At 40.9% G+C, this 16283-nt stretch overlaps 1 protein-coding gene across 5 annotated transcripts in view; it reads right to left on the bottom strand.

Annotated features, from left to right (window-relative positions):
* LAMA3 (laminin subunit alpha 3) overlaps positions 1-16283 on the bottom strand; it is a 273575-nt gene that overhangs the window by 46650 nt on the left and 210642 nt on the right. For all 5 annotated transcript variants that reach the window (XM_050767788.1, XM_050767786.1, XM_050767785.1 and 2 more), the window contains 12 exons: positions 15089-15139; positions 14376-14527; positions 9453-9563; positions 9235-9346; positions 8839-9006; positions 6982-7178; positions 5173-5289; positions 4327-4481; positions 3724-3865; positions 2790-2892; positions 485-601; positions 216-395 (listed from right to left, as the gene is read on the bottom strand). In XM_050767788.1, coding sequence (XP_050623745.1) covers positions 216-395; positions 485-601; positions 2790-2892; positions 3724-3865; positions 4327-4481; positions 5173-5289; positions 6982-7178; positions 8839-9006; positions 9235-9346; positions 9453-9563; positions 14376-14527; positions 15089-15139 — 1605 coding nt within the window. The remainder of the gene's footprint in view (positions 1-215; positions 396-484; positions 602-2789; positions 2893-3723; positions 3866-4326; positions 4482-5172; positions 5290-6981; positions 7179-8838; positions 9007-9234; positions 9347-9452; positions 9564-14375; positions 14528-15088; positions 15140-16283) is intronic.

A 16283-nucleotide genomic window follows, 5' to 3' on the forward strand; every position in this document is an offset into this window, starting at 1 on the left:
ATTTTCAATGTATTTTCTAAAAATTAAAAATCCTATCTGGTCCTTCCAACTAGTAGACTACCTATATGCTTTGAATATATCCTATATCATGTGGAGCTGTTTTCTAATGTTTTAGTTTCTGAGATCAGACTTTACCAGGGAAGAATGAAAATGGACCAAAACACATAACAATGGAGAGAATGGCTAAGATGTCCTGGCCAGAGAACGCCTAATACCCGAGTTATCTGCATCCGTCAGAGCCTTTTTGAAGTCTTCGTTCTGTGTGCTCCCATAGGTGTCCTTAATTCTTTCCACATCTGTCTGAATGGGGTTCAGCCCATCCAGGACCTCATCTGTGATGTCGTTGGCCTTTCTGACCATGCTCTTTGCACTACTGATCATAGCATCAATATCACCTAATGCACACACAAATAGGGAGGTATAAGTATCTAAAACGTTCAACAAAAGAAGCCAACCAAGTACAACGGGTTAGGAAGATGCTGACCTCTCTGTATCCCACGAAGACCATCTCGGAGAGTTGTGAGATTGGTGGCTATCACTTCTCTCTGAACTGTCACAATATTCAGGGTTTGCTGTAGGTTGCTGAGAGCCGGACTGACTTCTAAAATAAAATAAAGCATTAGGAGGCAATTCCTTTGTGCATTTTTGATCCTCCATTGGTATTTGTGGCCCCTGAAGTAGACAGTGTCTGCACAGCATTGAGTAGACTTGCTTCTTAGGAGTCATCTCAGAGATGCCCACTGCATGTGCCCAGACCCACAGCTCTGGGATCCTCCAGTTACAGAGGTCAGCAGCAAATCAGAGCCTTGAGGAAATGGCTTGGAAATACACAGGAAGAAAGCGAGAGGCTGAATAACTTGGGAAAGGCTAAACTTCTTATCCGCCCAGAGTAAGAGACTCTGTTTAGTAAAAGATGCATCTGTCTTATCCATTACCATGTCCTAGCACATAATGTAGTGTCTGGCACTAGTTGAGGCTTAATAGTACCTGTTTGTTGAGTAAATGAATATATGAGTGAATGAATGAATTAATAATGCAGAAAGGATCCTCTTCTATCAGAGGACAAGAGTGTTGTTGAAAGAGCCTCATCCAGGCAAATACAGACACAAAGTAGGCATTGTTTCTGTTAATTTCCAAAATGAACGACACATTTTTAAAATTCTGTGAAAGAAAGGGAGCTAGCTAGCAGTCATTCCTAGCTGATAATATTGCCATCCTTGGGTCATCGAAAATGACCAGCAAATGCTTTAAGACCATCTTGATGATTCGTGGTTTCAATTATGATTCCAGGACTGGTTTACATAGTTAGCATCCTAACCCTATTTACCACACTGAGCCTACCTCAAAGCTCAAATTTTGTAGAGAGCAACAGATGTCATACCAGAAAATCTGAATTCTTGAAATTTGTGAGGCAAATGAATGTATGTTAGTACTTTTTTTGTATTTTATTTTTCATGTCTTTAATTTTTTATCATGTGAAAGAAAGAGAGAAAGAAAGAAGGAAGGAAAGGAAGGAAGCAGAAAGAGGAGAAATTATTTAATTTACAGAGGCATCATTTAATCCCTCTGAAAGGACTAAGAGGCTGAGTGAGGGCCGTGGACTCACGGATGACAACAAGAGCCTGGAGAAACACAGTGTTTTTGAAACACAGAAATTTGGTGAGATTGAGAGAGTTTAATTATTGAAGAAAATAAGTGAGTAAAATACATGAACATTTTCCAAAGATAAAATTTATGCTTAAAAAATTCTCGGCCCGGGCCGAGCACTTTGGGAGGCCAAGGCGGGCGGATCACGAGGTCAGGGGATCGAGACCATCCTGGCTAACTCGGTGAAACCCCGTCTCCACTAAAAATACAAAAAAATTAGCCAGGCATGGTGGCGGGTGCCTGTAGTCCCAGCTACTCGGGAGGCTGAGGCAGGAGAATGGCGTGAACCCGGGAGGCGGAGCTTGCAGTGAGCCAAGATCACGCCACTGCACTCCAGCCTAGGTGACAGAGTGAGACCTCATCTCAAAAAAAAAAAACAAACAAAAAAATTCTCATGCTTCACAGTAGTAGTGATTTTGGGGACTTTTAGTTGCAAAGATTTTATTACTTAAGAAATTTTAAAGCAGTTATTCTAATGATCCCAAACCAATGATCTTGACATGTGGGTTGCCAGTGTCACGGTGAGTTAAATTAAAATAGCCTCCCCACCAAGGCCAGGCCCAAATAGGCCTATCACTCTCAAGATTTATTTATATTTATAAGGCTCTAGTTAATTTTGTATATGATGGGTGGGGGATATTTAGAATATTGGGTGGATACATGAAATTGATAAATAAATCATGAATTTAAAAAGTAGTATCTGGGCACAGCATGATGGCTCATGCTTGTAATCCCAGCATTTTGGGAAGCTGAGACAAGAGGATCCTGTAAGGACAGGAGTTTGAGACTAGCCTGCGCAATATAGCAAGACCTTGCCTCTACAAAATATACAAAAATTAGCTGGGCATGGTGGTGCATGCCTGTAATCTCAGCCACTTGGGAGGCTGAAGTGGAGGATCGCTTAAGCCCAGGAGTTCAAAGTTACAGTGAGCTATGATTGTGCCACTGCACTTCAGCCTGGGCAATGGAGACCCCATCTCTATTAAAAATAATAATAGTAATAAAATAAAATAAATAAAAAGTATCATCTGCATTGACACTGAGATTCAAAAACAACATTTGCTTCTAGGGCTGCCCCGCCTGGTCCCAGAGGTCATTTAAAGCTCCTGACTATCCCTGCCATTGCCAACTCCCCTTAATACCTTGCTTTAGCTTCTTTTGTGTCATCTTGGCTTCATTTAACAGTTTATCACTGTTGGAACTCAGGGTTTTAGCTTTTCTTGGCAGATCTTCCTTTATCACTGTCTGAAAGCAAAGCATTTAACAGCCTTAAACAGATGCTGTATGTTAGGAAATATGGAATAAGATTTTTATCCTAGTCTGAAACCCTTAATTTTAAGAATGAAGTGCAAAGGGGGAAGGAGCTAGAACTAGATTGTTCCCTAAAAGATACAGTTAGGGCTCCAGGTAGCCCTAACACCTATGTGACTTCTGTGGCTTGGGGAGGTGGGCCTATCTCTGGTGGCATACTGACAAATTATGTGACACTTGTTTTAGCTGCTCACTGTCATTCGTACGAAACCCCCCACAATAACAGAAGAGAGAACTTAGTTGTTTTCAGGCGTTCAAGCTTTGGGACAGAAAAGCCTTTACTCATTCAAGAAGGCTTGTCCTCCTGAACTCTGATATTTAATATTTTGTTCTTTATTTTCAGATATAGGAATTATCATATGGTGCATATAAGATCCCACAGGACTCCACAGACACACCGAGATGTAAGGCCAAATGACCTGATGAAAATGCTGATCAAGTTGTTTGCAAAAATGTTTCTTTTTGGTTAACGATCACAGCATAAAAGCATACCTGGTAAGATATAGGATATAATATTTGTTCAGGTTGAAAATTGATAATCAGTGTAATTTCTATCTGGTTTTACACATAGTTTTAAAACAGTGCTACAGACATGAAGTAGTCAAACACAGAAATTACCCATATCTAGAGCAAGTTCTATCCTATACAACAAGTTCTGATTTAAAATAATGCTTTGTTTCTATTCCTTGGAGCCCATGGAAAGAAAATATAAAAATGAGCCATCTCCACAGTGAATGTGGAGAAGCTGCTGGTACAGGTGCCCACCTGGAGGGCAGATTCAGATGCACTGGCAGCCCTGTTGGCCGCGTCCTTGGCCGCTTTGATGGCGTTGAGAATGTTCTCATAGGCGGTGGCGGCATCCACAGCACAGCGCACCAGCTCATCCCCGCTGGCATTTCTCTTGATCCTGGAAGACAGGGCAGGTTAGGCACTCCCCACAACCTTCCTCTGCCAGCAGCTGACATCCCCCCAAACCTTTCCATTTCTTGTTTTCTTTTCTTTCCTTTTTTTTTTTATGAAATGGAAAAAATAAAATAATATAAAGAGATGGCAGAGTCTCTCTCTGCCGGCCAGGTTTGACTGCAGTGGTGCCATCAACATGAGCCCAGCCCCTTCTCTTTCCATTTGGTAAGTAGATACCTGAGGTGATGGCCTCTGTAGCTGTGCCCAAAGGACGTGGCCAGGAATTAGCGCCCTTATTGCTGCTCTGCTTCTGACGTGGGCCTGGGGCATTGGCCTTGACGCCACCCTCCGCCCTCCACCCAGTTCTGGAGACCCAGCCAACCCAGGGGAGGGCCTTGCTTGTCTCAAGACAAGCTGCTGCGCTCAGCCCACGTGCCCTTCTGGTCTCCTGGGCCGTGCACTCACTCTTCCAGCTGCTTTGCCAGCTCTTGTAAGGACTGCGCATGCTTTTCTGCCTCCTCCACAAGGGATGTTTTGCCAGCAGATCTGGAAAGTTCTCTTACTTTGTCACTTAGTTCTTGTCTTGCTTCATTTAAACTGGCAGCTAATTTTTCATATTCCTATTTTTTCCAAGTAAACAAAGACAGTATAAATTCAAGCAAAGAATGTAGATGCTGATTTCTCAAACTCTATCATTACTGATGTGTTTCCAGGGGCAACAATGAGATGTTATATTTTCTAAGCCTATTTACCATACCAGTTAATCCTTGGTCACTTCAGACAGTAGCACTGGTAATATTTCCCCAAGGTTTACCACTATCTTGAACATTCTCATTATGGTGAGAAACCCTTTAGTAACCTTTACAAAATCACAATGTTATCATCAACATAAAGTTGTAGTAAACCAAAGAACTTTTTTAATGACTTAGAAATAGTTATTGTAAAAGGTGCTTTAAAATCCCCATTGAACTGCTAAGAAATTGTATCAGTTTTTTTGATCAGGTCTTAAATATCTTGTTAATAAATGCTTGTATGCTTGATTTTTAAAAATAGCATTATAATTTTTTGTTGTTATCACAAAAGTGATTTGTTCATTGCAGACAAATCAGGTAATACATATGAACATAAGAAGACATGTCATTCATACTTCTTTTGCAAGAAAGAACTATTGTTAACATTTCCATATATTCCCTTCCATCTAAGAGACTATACTTCGATAAAGCAAAAATGTAGGTCAGCCCATTTCATTGTTTTCTCGCAATATAATTAAAATGTTTTTAGATTTTTCTAGAGAACAACTGTTTCCTCTACCTTCTGGCTTTTCTCCATCAGCTGCAGTGCAATGTTGGTTTGCAACAAAGATGAGTCTGCAGAGGTCAGATACTTGGTGAAATCACTCTGCAGGGAATTTATTTCTTTTACTTGTCTCTGAAGAAAAAAAAATTGCTTGAGCTCCATGATATATTATCAGAAGGCATAGACAAATTTATGGGACAATAACATGTAAGCAATTTCGAAGTCAGAATGCTTTCTCGAACCGAAACATTGTCTAGGCAATTACAAAGTGATAGGAACTCAGTTGTTTTTGTAGTGGAGGTGTCTTATCATAGTTCCTTAAATGATATGCCAATGAAACAATTGCTATCACTGCTGAAGAAGGTTTCTACAGTAGGGGTCAACTTGCCCAACGAGATGGGTATATTATCAAAATCTGGTTTCTGAAACAGACCAAAAGATTTTATGTAAATAAACCATCAGCAACCATCAGCCAGTACCAATGAGAACACAGCAGGCACTTGACCGAGAGGTCACACAGAACCTGAGAATGCCAGGCTGGAAGGCTGCCAGAGTTCAGAGGCCTATAAAGTTGGGTCCTGCTTCCTTACCTTGGCATAATCAGCAACTTCACACAGACATGGTACCATCCAAAGAGGCTTTGGGAGCTAAGCATAGAGTCATCCACTAAGACATCATTTATTTTCATTTACCAACTTCCTCCTGTTTGGGGGTCTGCCCTATGTTATTCAACTATGATTTCACTGTGGTTTTATAACCCTATATAACCTCTCATACTTTTGTTGTTTTTAATTTTTTTTTTTTTTTTTTGAGACAGGTCTTATTCTGTTGCCTAGGCTGAAGTGCAGTGGCTCGATAATGGCTCACTGCAGCCTTGCCCCCAACCCACCAGTGTGTTCAAATGATCCTTCCACCTCAGCCTCCCGAGTAGCTGAGACTACAGGCACACGCCACTACGCCCAGCTAATTTTTTAAAACATTTTTGTAGAGACAGGGTCTCACTACCTTGCCCAGGCTGGTCTCAAAACCCTGGGCCCAAGCAATCCTCTTGCCTCGGCCTCTCAAAGTGTTAAGATTACAAGCATAAGCCACTGCACTTGGCCTTATTGTTTTAGCATACAATGTTCACTACTTGAAATATGAACTATAAGGCCAGGCACAGTGGCTCATACCTGTAATCCCATCACTTTGGGAGGCTGAGGCGAGTGGATCACCTGAGGTCAGGAGTTTGAGACCAGCCTAGCCAACATGGTGAAACTCTGTCTCTACTAAAAATACAAAAATTAGCCAGGCGTGGTGGTGCCAAATATATATATATATATATATATATATATATGAACTGCAAAATCCAGAGCTTTAAATTCTGTCATTGCAGCTTCTGTATGTGACCTGTACTTTTATTTCCTATAAAGCAGATTATGGCTTAAAATGCCTTTGCTGGTGATTATGATAATTATGTTTACATATCTGACACAAAAAGTAAATTACCAAAAACATAATATATACTTTGAATTAACTATAGCAATATTAATTTCTCATCTATTTGGCAACATTATTCCTCCAATACTCTTTGAGCCGGGGATGCAGGTGAAGCAGTTTGCACTGCTTTGTCTGTGGTTAAAGTTCAGAATCTTTTCTGGTAGCTGAAGGCTAGAAATGACTATGGTTTTGCACTTAATGCTTTGTTCCTGTCTGATCTGGGTCTGAGGTGGTATAATCAGATGTACAGACAGGTGCCTGACTATGCCACTTTATTAATAATAAAGATCCCTGCTTCTCTCATCCTTATTAACGAAACTGTGCAGCTTCAAACTGTGAACTCACCTGGATGGCTCCCAAAGCTCTCTCGTTTTCTTGGTTCAAGCCATTTGCCTGCTTGGCTCGGGCAGCTGCCTCCTGCAGCCGAGCGCGAAGGTCACTGAGTTTGGCTTCGTATTCATTTAAAGAATCCCGTATACTGTTAGCAAGCCCATTGTTCTCCCCCTGGTGGGTTTTCTGCCAGGTCCTTATCCGGTTCAGCACTGTAATACATCACTTCATGTTTTCTACTTGACAGAGGAGCATACTGAAGCTGGGTTATAAAGACTATGAAGGGAGAATCGAGTTTCTACTCATTTCATGGTTTTCCTTGAACTTTGGAGGGGATGGGAAAGGAAACATTGACACAGACCTGCTATGTGCACTGTACACGTTGCCTCATTTAACTTCCATGGGAAAACAATAAATTATCATTCTCACGTTTTAGATAAGGAGATGGAGGCCATGAGAAATGAGATGGCTGACCCAAGGTTACATGGCCAGTCAGGCTCAGGACTTGAACTTGAGCTGGCTGCAGGGGGTAAAGTGCATGCTTCTTTCACTGTGAATACTGCCTATTTACAATTAAAAGCCAAGACTCACATTAAATTTGAACAATAAAAATTTAAGCAAGAAAGCTGCTAGTATCTATATATTAACCACTGATACATCATTTTATTAAAGAATAAATACCAGTATCTGAAAAAAGTATGCACTAAACTAATATTTCTCAGTTTTGAACTAACGAGGCATTTTCTCTAGTCAAAACCTTTCTATGTATTCTGTTAATTTCTAGTATATCAGTTTTTGTTTGTTTTTGTAATACAGATTTGAACATCCCTAATCAAAAAAGCCAAAATCTGAATTGTTTCAAAATCTGACATTTTTTAGCAATGACATGATGCCACAAATAGAAAATTCCACGTCTGACCTCATGTGACAGGTTTCAGTCAAAATGCAGTCAAAAGTTTGTTTCAGAGGCTGGGCGCGGTGGCTCATGCCTGTAATCTTAGCACATTGGGAGGCCGAGGCAGGCATATTACTTGAGGTCAGGAGTTTGAGACCAGCCTGGCCAAAATGGTAAAACCCAGTCTCTACTGAAAATACAAAAATTAGCCAGGCATGGTGGCAGGTACCTGTAATTCCAGCCACTCCTGAGTCTGAGGCATGAGAATCGCTTGAACTCAGGAGGTGGAGGTTGCAGTGAGTTGAGATCACACCACTGCACTCCAGCCTGAGTAATGGAGTAAGACTCTGTCTTACACATACACAAACACACACAAGTTCATTTCATGCACATAATTATTAAAAAATATTGTGTAAAATTACCTTCAAGATATGTGTATAAGATGTAAATGAAACGTAAATAAATTTTATGTTTAGACTGGGGTCCCATCTCCAAGAGGACTTATTAAGTCTATGCAAGTATTCCAAAATCCAAAAAAATTAAAAATTTGAAACACATCTGGTCCCAAGCATTTTGGAAAAGGAATCTCAATCTGTAGTAGTGCTAATATCAATTTGTGATTCAAAAATTCAGTAGTGGTGAGGTGACCATTAATAATGATGTAATGAGAAAACTGGAAAGAGGTACATGAGCATCAGAAAAATACAGTTAAGAAGGAAAAAGAGGCAACCATATCTAACTTTTAGAAGAACCTTCTTTTTTTTTTTGCGTGATGGTAAGCTGTTATATTCTACAGCGCCTTGTTAACCTGGGTCTCCTGGGAGCTACTGATTTTCACCACATGATGCTCTAACAGTAATATTCACTGAAACCATGAGGCCTTCCGCCTGCAACGGAGAACTCTACATTGTACTCTGTACATCGTGTTTCAAATCAATTAGAACGGACTGGATAAAAGAATTTGGGAGCATTCTTACAGAGCTGCGACTCCCTTTTATCAGCTTCTGCTTCTCTCAGGTGCTTTCCAAAGTTCCTGTTCCGCAGTTCCCTCATCATGCGCTGGGCTTCAGCCCACTCTCTGGAAAATTCACCTGAAGGCACGTTGTTTCCCTCTCCATCTGGCCCCGAGATCTGCTTTAAGAGAACTAGGAAACATCAAGTGGTTTATTAAACTGGGAATTCTGGGCTCCAGTAGGCTACTTAAAAAAAAAGAAAAAAAAAAAAGGCAGAAACTTCTATGGAGATTTTATATTAGTTTTTTAGTATCATTATGGGATTCTTTTCATAATGTTGAAATCTTAAAGGGAATTCTTTTAGTGTACAATGAAGGTTATGCAACCAAAAGACTAATTGGGCTTAGTAACTCTTCTTACTGTGCACATTCCGGATGACAGTTTTAATCTTCATATCCAGTTCTTTTGTGCTTTGTATTGCCCGATTAACATTGTTGTATAATGTTTGTGCTTTTCTGGAATTTACTTGAGCCTATATGAAAAACAAATGGATTAGCAACAAATTAAGTCAATGAAGAAAGATAAAAATACTTTGAAAGCAAAAAAAACCCCAAAGTTAAATGGACTTAACACATTACCTTTTCTTGCAAAGTCTCAAATTCCTGATTCAAATCAGTCAGTTCTCTTTCCAGGCCTTCTATTTTTGATCCATGATTTGAAATGGTAGAACGGTAGTTGAGCAACTGATTCTGGAAATAAAACACAAATGAGTGTCACTTTACAGTATAAATTAAGACTAAATCCCATCAACCTGGTCAACAGGGTTATAATTGAAGAATCATTTGGCAAGACCATTGTCAGTTCCACACACACACAAATGTGGTTCTTTGAAATAGGTTACATAAGGAATCTATTTTCTGATGACACTGTGATATGGCTCTAAAATAAAGTAGCAAATGTGAAGAGACAAGAGCTACTTCACTGGAATTAATGACCTAACCTTAGAGAAATGAGGGTAATACTACTTACCTGATTAATTTCCAGATTCTATAATAAATACAGTTTTTTAAAATCTGCAGTTAACCTGACAACACTAAAAGCAGTGCATATGGGCTGCTTGAATGAAGGAACCATTAAGAATCTATTCAAAGAATCTCATCCAACAGAACCACAGGGAACTCAGAGCTCCTGTAGCTGAACAGCCTCATGTTGCAAATGAGAAAATGGAAGCCCAAAGAAGTCTGACTTGTCCATGGTTGCATAGCTCATCGGTGATTGCTTCAGGACCATAATCCAGGTCCCTTACCCCTTTTTTAGGCTAAATTGCCTCAGTACTCTTAGATTCTTAGACGCTGCTGCACATAATATCTAGAATGATGATGATTTTCAATTTTTTGGAAAAAAGAATTAATATATTGAAAAAGTTTACAGAAAAAATGATATTATTACCTCAATAAGTATGTCAGAACCAGTGCTGGGTAAAAGAATACAGGCTTTAAATAAAGCCTAGGTCCAAACCCTAAGTCTGCCACATAATAGATGAGCCGCACTAAGCCTTGCTCTTCCATTAGTAAATTGGGGATTATCATATTTAGCTGCAAGGTTGGTTTTGGTGATAAGTGAGCTAATGTATTTTAAAATGTCATGTACACATGGGCATTTAAAACTGTTACTTCCCTTCTTATATGTAATCTTTCTTAATTTTCTCATGTTAGTGTGATATGGCAAGAAGATAGTTCTATTTTAACTTTACTACCGGGAAAGGGAGGCAAGTCATTTTATACATTGTCAGCAGAACACCTGGATAAGAGGTGGAGTGGGTAAAGCACGGCCTTTAGAATTTGATCGTGATTTGAATTCTTCTAGAACCACCACGATTTTAGGCAAGATGCTCAGCTTCTCCATGCCTGTTTAATGAGAATAACACTAGGTTCCTCATGAGGAGGTTGGGAGACTTGAGTAAAGCCCTTAGCACAGGGTGTGGCACACGGCATGTGTGCAGAACGGTGAAGGCTGCAGGGCTGTGTTGACAAAATCCAAGCAACCCAGTGGCTTCCTTTTTTTTTTTTTTTCCTCAAGACATAAATGCTTTTACCCTCCTCTTCTCCATATTAAGCCTATAAACCTTGGACTAACATTATCCAAAAGGATAGGAAAGAGTCATTTTTCTAGAATAATCTTTTGCTATATATACTCAGCTATAGCCACTACAATCAGTCCTAAACCCAAAAGTACTTATTAAACTTTCCCCAAAGCCTTGTTCACTGTGTCTAGACTACAGCTGATCTCATCTACTGAATTATTTTACTTCAATGAGTGTATTCTTTCATTTCCATGATTTTCAATTGGGTCTTTTCATATCTACCCCTTCTTGTTTGATTTCTGGTGGTTTCCCCCCTCAAATTTCCTAATTTCTTATTCCTTCTATTGGGTGTTATTCTGCAAAGTCATTTTTAGATTGTCCTATTGTTTTCATTTTATCCAAAGTGAACTCATCTCTTGACTGCTGCTTCTGTTGGGCGTCTTTCTTATTACTTCTCTGCTAACAATGTTTGCAGGCTCATTCTGGGTGGGAGTTCCCCTTTCTTTGTGCTCTCTGGGCCCTGTCTAGTGCTCTTATGCTTATCACCACCCCTACTCGAGCCTCTGACCCGCAGTCTAGGACCAGGTCTTACTTTGGCAGTTTAGGATTTGTATACTGTCGTGGCACTGACAGGATGTAACATTCCAGCACAGATCCAGGTCCGTAGATGTGTCCCACCCCTGTAGCTTTGCTAGGCTCTCATACGGCCATTACCCAACGATGAGCACTGGGCAGTTTCCAGGCTGCTTTTTAGCTCCCATTCATGGACACAGCATCCCCTATTTCCCCTGAGGGAAATAGGTTCTATTACTTCTTAGGATACCCTCTCAGCCACCTTCCATCTAAGTATACATACAGCATTCACCCAAATGGACTACATTCTGAGCTATAAAACAAACCTCAACACATTTAAAAGGATTGAAATCATAGAAAGTGTGTTCTCTGACCATGAAAGAGTTAAATTAGAAACCAGTAACACAAAGTTATCTGGAAAATCCCCCAATTTGGATATTAAACAACACATTTCTTTTTTGTTTTTGTTTTTTAAGATGGAATCTCGCTCTGTCACCCAGGTTGGAGTGTAGTAGCACCATCTCAGTTCACTGCAACCTCTGCCTCTGGGGTTCTAGTGATTCTCCTGCCTCAGCCTCCCAAGTAGCTGGGACTACAGGCGTGTGCCAATATCCCGGCTAATTTTTGTATTTTTAGTAGAGTTAGAGTTTCACCATGTTGGCCAGGCTGGTCTCCAACTCCTGGGCTCAAGTGATCCACCCGCCTCGGCCTCCCAAAGTGCTGGGAATACAGGCATGAGCCACCATGCCTGGTCAACACATTTCTAAATAACACATGGGTTACAGATATGTCACAAGGAAAATCAGAAAATCCATTGAATTGAATAAGAATGAAAACATAACATTACAAGGTCTGTAGGATACAGCTAAAGCAGTGCTTAGTGGTAAAACTGATAGGATTATATGCCTGTGTTAGAATCAAGAAAGATTTGAATCAATAAAATAAGCTTAGGAAACCAGAAAATGAATAGCAAGTTTCACCCAAAGCAAGCACAAGGAAGAAATTTAAAAAAGGATAAGAACGGAAATCAATGAAATTGAAAACAGAAAAACAATGGATAAAAATCAATGAAATAAAAGGATCAACAACATTGATAATACTCTAGCCAAAATAATTAAGAGAAAGAGATAAGATGTAAATTATCATTATCAGAAAATGAATGAGAAGGCATCTTTATAGACTTTACAAATGTATAAAGGATAATAAGGGAATATTATGAACAATTTTATGTCAATATATTTGGTAATTAAGATGAAATTGACACATTCTTTGAAAGGTACAAATGACCAAATACCACTCAAGAAGAAACACATAGCCCAAATACTGTAGTCTCATATCTATTCTTTGAAAATTAAATTCACGGTTTATTTTTAAAAACCACAACTTCCAACAAAGAAAATTTCAGGCTCACATGGCTTCACTGGAAAAATTCTATCCAACATTTAAAGAAGAGTCAATACCAATTTAACACAAACCTGTGTTTGAGTCTTCTGAATGCAAGACACTGAAATAAACGCTCTATGAGAAAAATTCACCTGGATGTTCAGTAAGTATTGTTCACCTAGATGTGTTAGTTTTGTGTGTTCACAAAAATGACTTTCCACCAGGAAAACTCTTATCTTCATTTGTATCAGAGGAAGGAGGACTGTTGTGGGAAGTCAGGGACCCCAAATGGAGGGACTGGCTGAAGGCATGGCAGAAGAATATAATTGTGAAGATTTCATGGACATTTATTAGTCCCCCAAATTAATACTTTTATGATTTCTTACGCCTGTCTTTACTGCAATCTCTGAACATAAATTGTGACGATTTCATGGACACTTATCACTTCCCCGGTCAATACCCTTGTGATTTCCTATGCCTGTCTTTAATCTCTTAATCCCATCATCTTCGTAAGCTGAGGAGGATGAATGTTGCCTCAGGACCCCGTGATGATTGCATTAACTGCACAAATTGTTTGTGGAGCATGTGTGCTTGAACAATATGAAATCTGGGCACCTTGATAAAAGAACAGGATAGCAGCAATGTTCAGGGAACAAGGGAGATAACCTTAAACTCTGACTGCTGGTGAGCCAGGTGGAACAGAGCCATATTTCTCTTCTTTCAAAAGCAAATAGGAGAAATATCGCTGAATTCTTTTTCTCAGCAAGGAACATCCCTGAGAAAGAGAATGCGTCCCTGGGGGGAGCCTCTAAAATGGCCACTTTGGAGATGGCTGTCTTTTACGGTCATAGACAAAGGGATGAAATAAGCCCCAGTCTCCTGTAGTGCTCCCAGGCTTATTAGGATGAGGAAATTCCCGCCTAATAAATTTTGGTCAGACAGGTTGTCTGCTCTCAAACCCTGTCTCCTGATAAGATGTTATCAATGACAATGTATGCCCAAAACTTCATTAACAATTTTAATTTTGCCCCATCCTGTGGTCCTGTGATCTCACCCTGCCTCCATTTGCTTTGTGATATTACCTTGTGAAGCATGTGATCTCTGTGACCCACACCCTATTCTTACACTCCCTCCCCTTTTGAAAATCGCTAATAAAAACTTGCTGGTTTTACGGCTCAGGGAACATCACGGAACCTGCCAACATGTGATGTCTCCCCCAGACACCCAGCTTTTAAATCTGTCTCTTTTGTACTCTTTCCCTTTACTTCTCAGACCAGCTGATGCTTAGGGAAATAGAAAAGAACCCACGTTGAATATCGGAGTTTTTCACCTAGATGTGTTAGTTTTGTGTGTTCACAAAAGTGATTTTCCACCAGGAAAACTCTTATCTTCATTTGGATCAGAGGAAGGAAGACAACCCCTGAGCCTTTCCAGGAGTCAACCTCCTCCTTCCTGCTTATGGAGAATCCACTCCCGCAGCATCTCCTCCCCACGTATCTACTCTCAGACGCAGGGGATTTACCCTCAGGTCCTTGGCCTGGGTCTCCATGTGCCTCATCTGCTCCAGAAGCCCCGCGCTGGCACTCAGGCCCTGCAGCTGAGACTTGACCAGGCGGAGCTGCTCGCCCATGGTGGCCAGGTCGTTCAGGAGGGTCATCACACAGCTGTCGCAATCTGTAGGGGCCACAATCAAAGGCAAATGTGCTGTGGGGGGAGCCGTGGGACTGTGAAAAGACCCCAAGTGCTATGCAGCCCAGTTGGCACACACACAGATCATCACAGGTGACAATCACAGCCCTGGTCTTCTCAGGGAAGGATGTGGATTCTGAAAAAAGGAGAGCCCTATGCACAGGGAGCATTTTAGAAATGGATTTTCCATGCAACCTGTTGCTTACTTTATACATGAGGAAAATAATAATAGCCTTCAACTATGGGATGCTTGTGATTTACCAGGCATTGTGATAAGACATTTATAAGCATTTCCCTAATATCCCTATAAGGTAGGTCTAATTATCATGTTAACTTATCAAATGATGAAACTGAGGCTTGGAGAAGCAGGGTCACCTACCGAAGGTCATACAGAGAGAAGCTGATTTGACCCTAAGTAGTCCTCCTTCCACCTCCTCCCACCCTTACTTTCCCAGACTGGAAACTGCATGACCCAGCATGGGGCTCACATATCTTAAACCACACCCCACAACTTGGAAAGGAGGAGGAGGGGCTGTCTTTTCTCACCATCACATTCTTCTGCAGGGCTGCTATCTTTGGGTTCTTGGTTTATGCAGTCTGAAATCAGAAAATAACCAAAGAAGACAATGTTATTAAACTTATTCTTCATCTGCTCTTTAATGTGGTTTTCAGAAAAGCTAGTGTCGCAAGGTTTTATTAGTTTGGTGCAAAAGCAATTGTGGGTTTTGCCATTACTTAAAATGGCAAACCTAATAGACACCCAACTACCCAGCATCGCTAGCTCTTCCTTTTCCCTCCCTCACCCACGCCAGTGCCCAGAAGCTTTCTCATCTCCCAGCAGGCTCACTGCAGGAACTGCTTTTGTGGCCTCCCTGTTATATATTCAATTCCTTCACTACAAAGGTCAACTCGATAAAGGGCCATGTTTTCTTATCAAACCAAGCCTCTCAATCATTCGCATTAGGCCTTTCTTCATTGGAGAGCCTCTTGTATATTCGTGCTGCTTCTGGCATCATTCAAGAACATTGTGCAAACATTCACTGAGCAAATTTAAGCATTTACAGTGTGCCAGAGCCCCATGCTAGCTGCTGGAAATACAAAGATATCAAGACAAAATCCCTGCTGCTCTGTAACTTAACAGTCCCATGAAACACGAGGGCAGACAAGTTACAAAACAGTGCAACAGATGTGGTGATAGTGATGGGCATACAATGTCAGTGGGCCCATGCCACCAGCTACAGCACATATAAACTGAGTTTGTGTGTGTGTGTGTGTGTGTGTGTGTGTGTTTGGCTGGAGGGGAGTGGGAGAGTCTCTCTCTGTTATCCAGGTTGGACCACAGTGGTGAGATACCGGCTCACTGCTATCTCTGCCTCCCAGATTCAACCGATTCTCCTGCCTCAGCCTCCCGAGCAGCTGGGACCACAGGCACACACCACCACACCTGGCTACTTTTTGTGTTTTTAGTAGAGACAGAGTTTCACCATATTGGCCAGGCTGGATAAGCTGAGCTTTGAGATTCTCAGCTACAGTGAAGCCTGCTGGTCAACCCTGGGCATTCTTGACCCCTTCCACGTGTACCCTTTTCCCCATGCCGTGCCTTCTGACATTGACATGTCCTCTCACTTCCCCCTGAACAAACTGTCTACCTTCACAACAGCAAAACTCTATGCTTAACATTTTCCTGGACAAGCTGCAAGAGGCTTTCACATCTGTTATTGTCACCAGCCAATAATATTCC

This window comes from Macaca thibetana, chromosome 18, assembly GCF_024542745.1.
Source record: "Macaca thibetana thibetana isolate TM-01 chromosome 18, ASM2454274v1, whole genome shotgun sequence".
Classification (NCBI taxonomy): Eukaryota; Metazoa; Chordata; class Mammalia; order Primates; family Cercopithecidae; genus Macaca; species Macaca thibetana.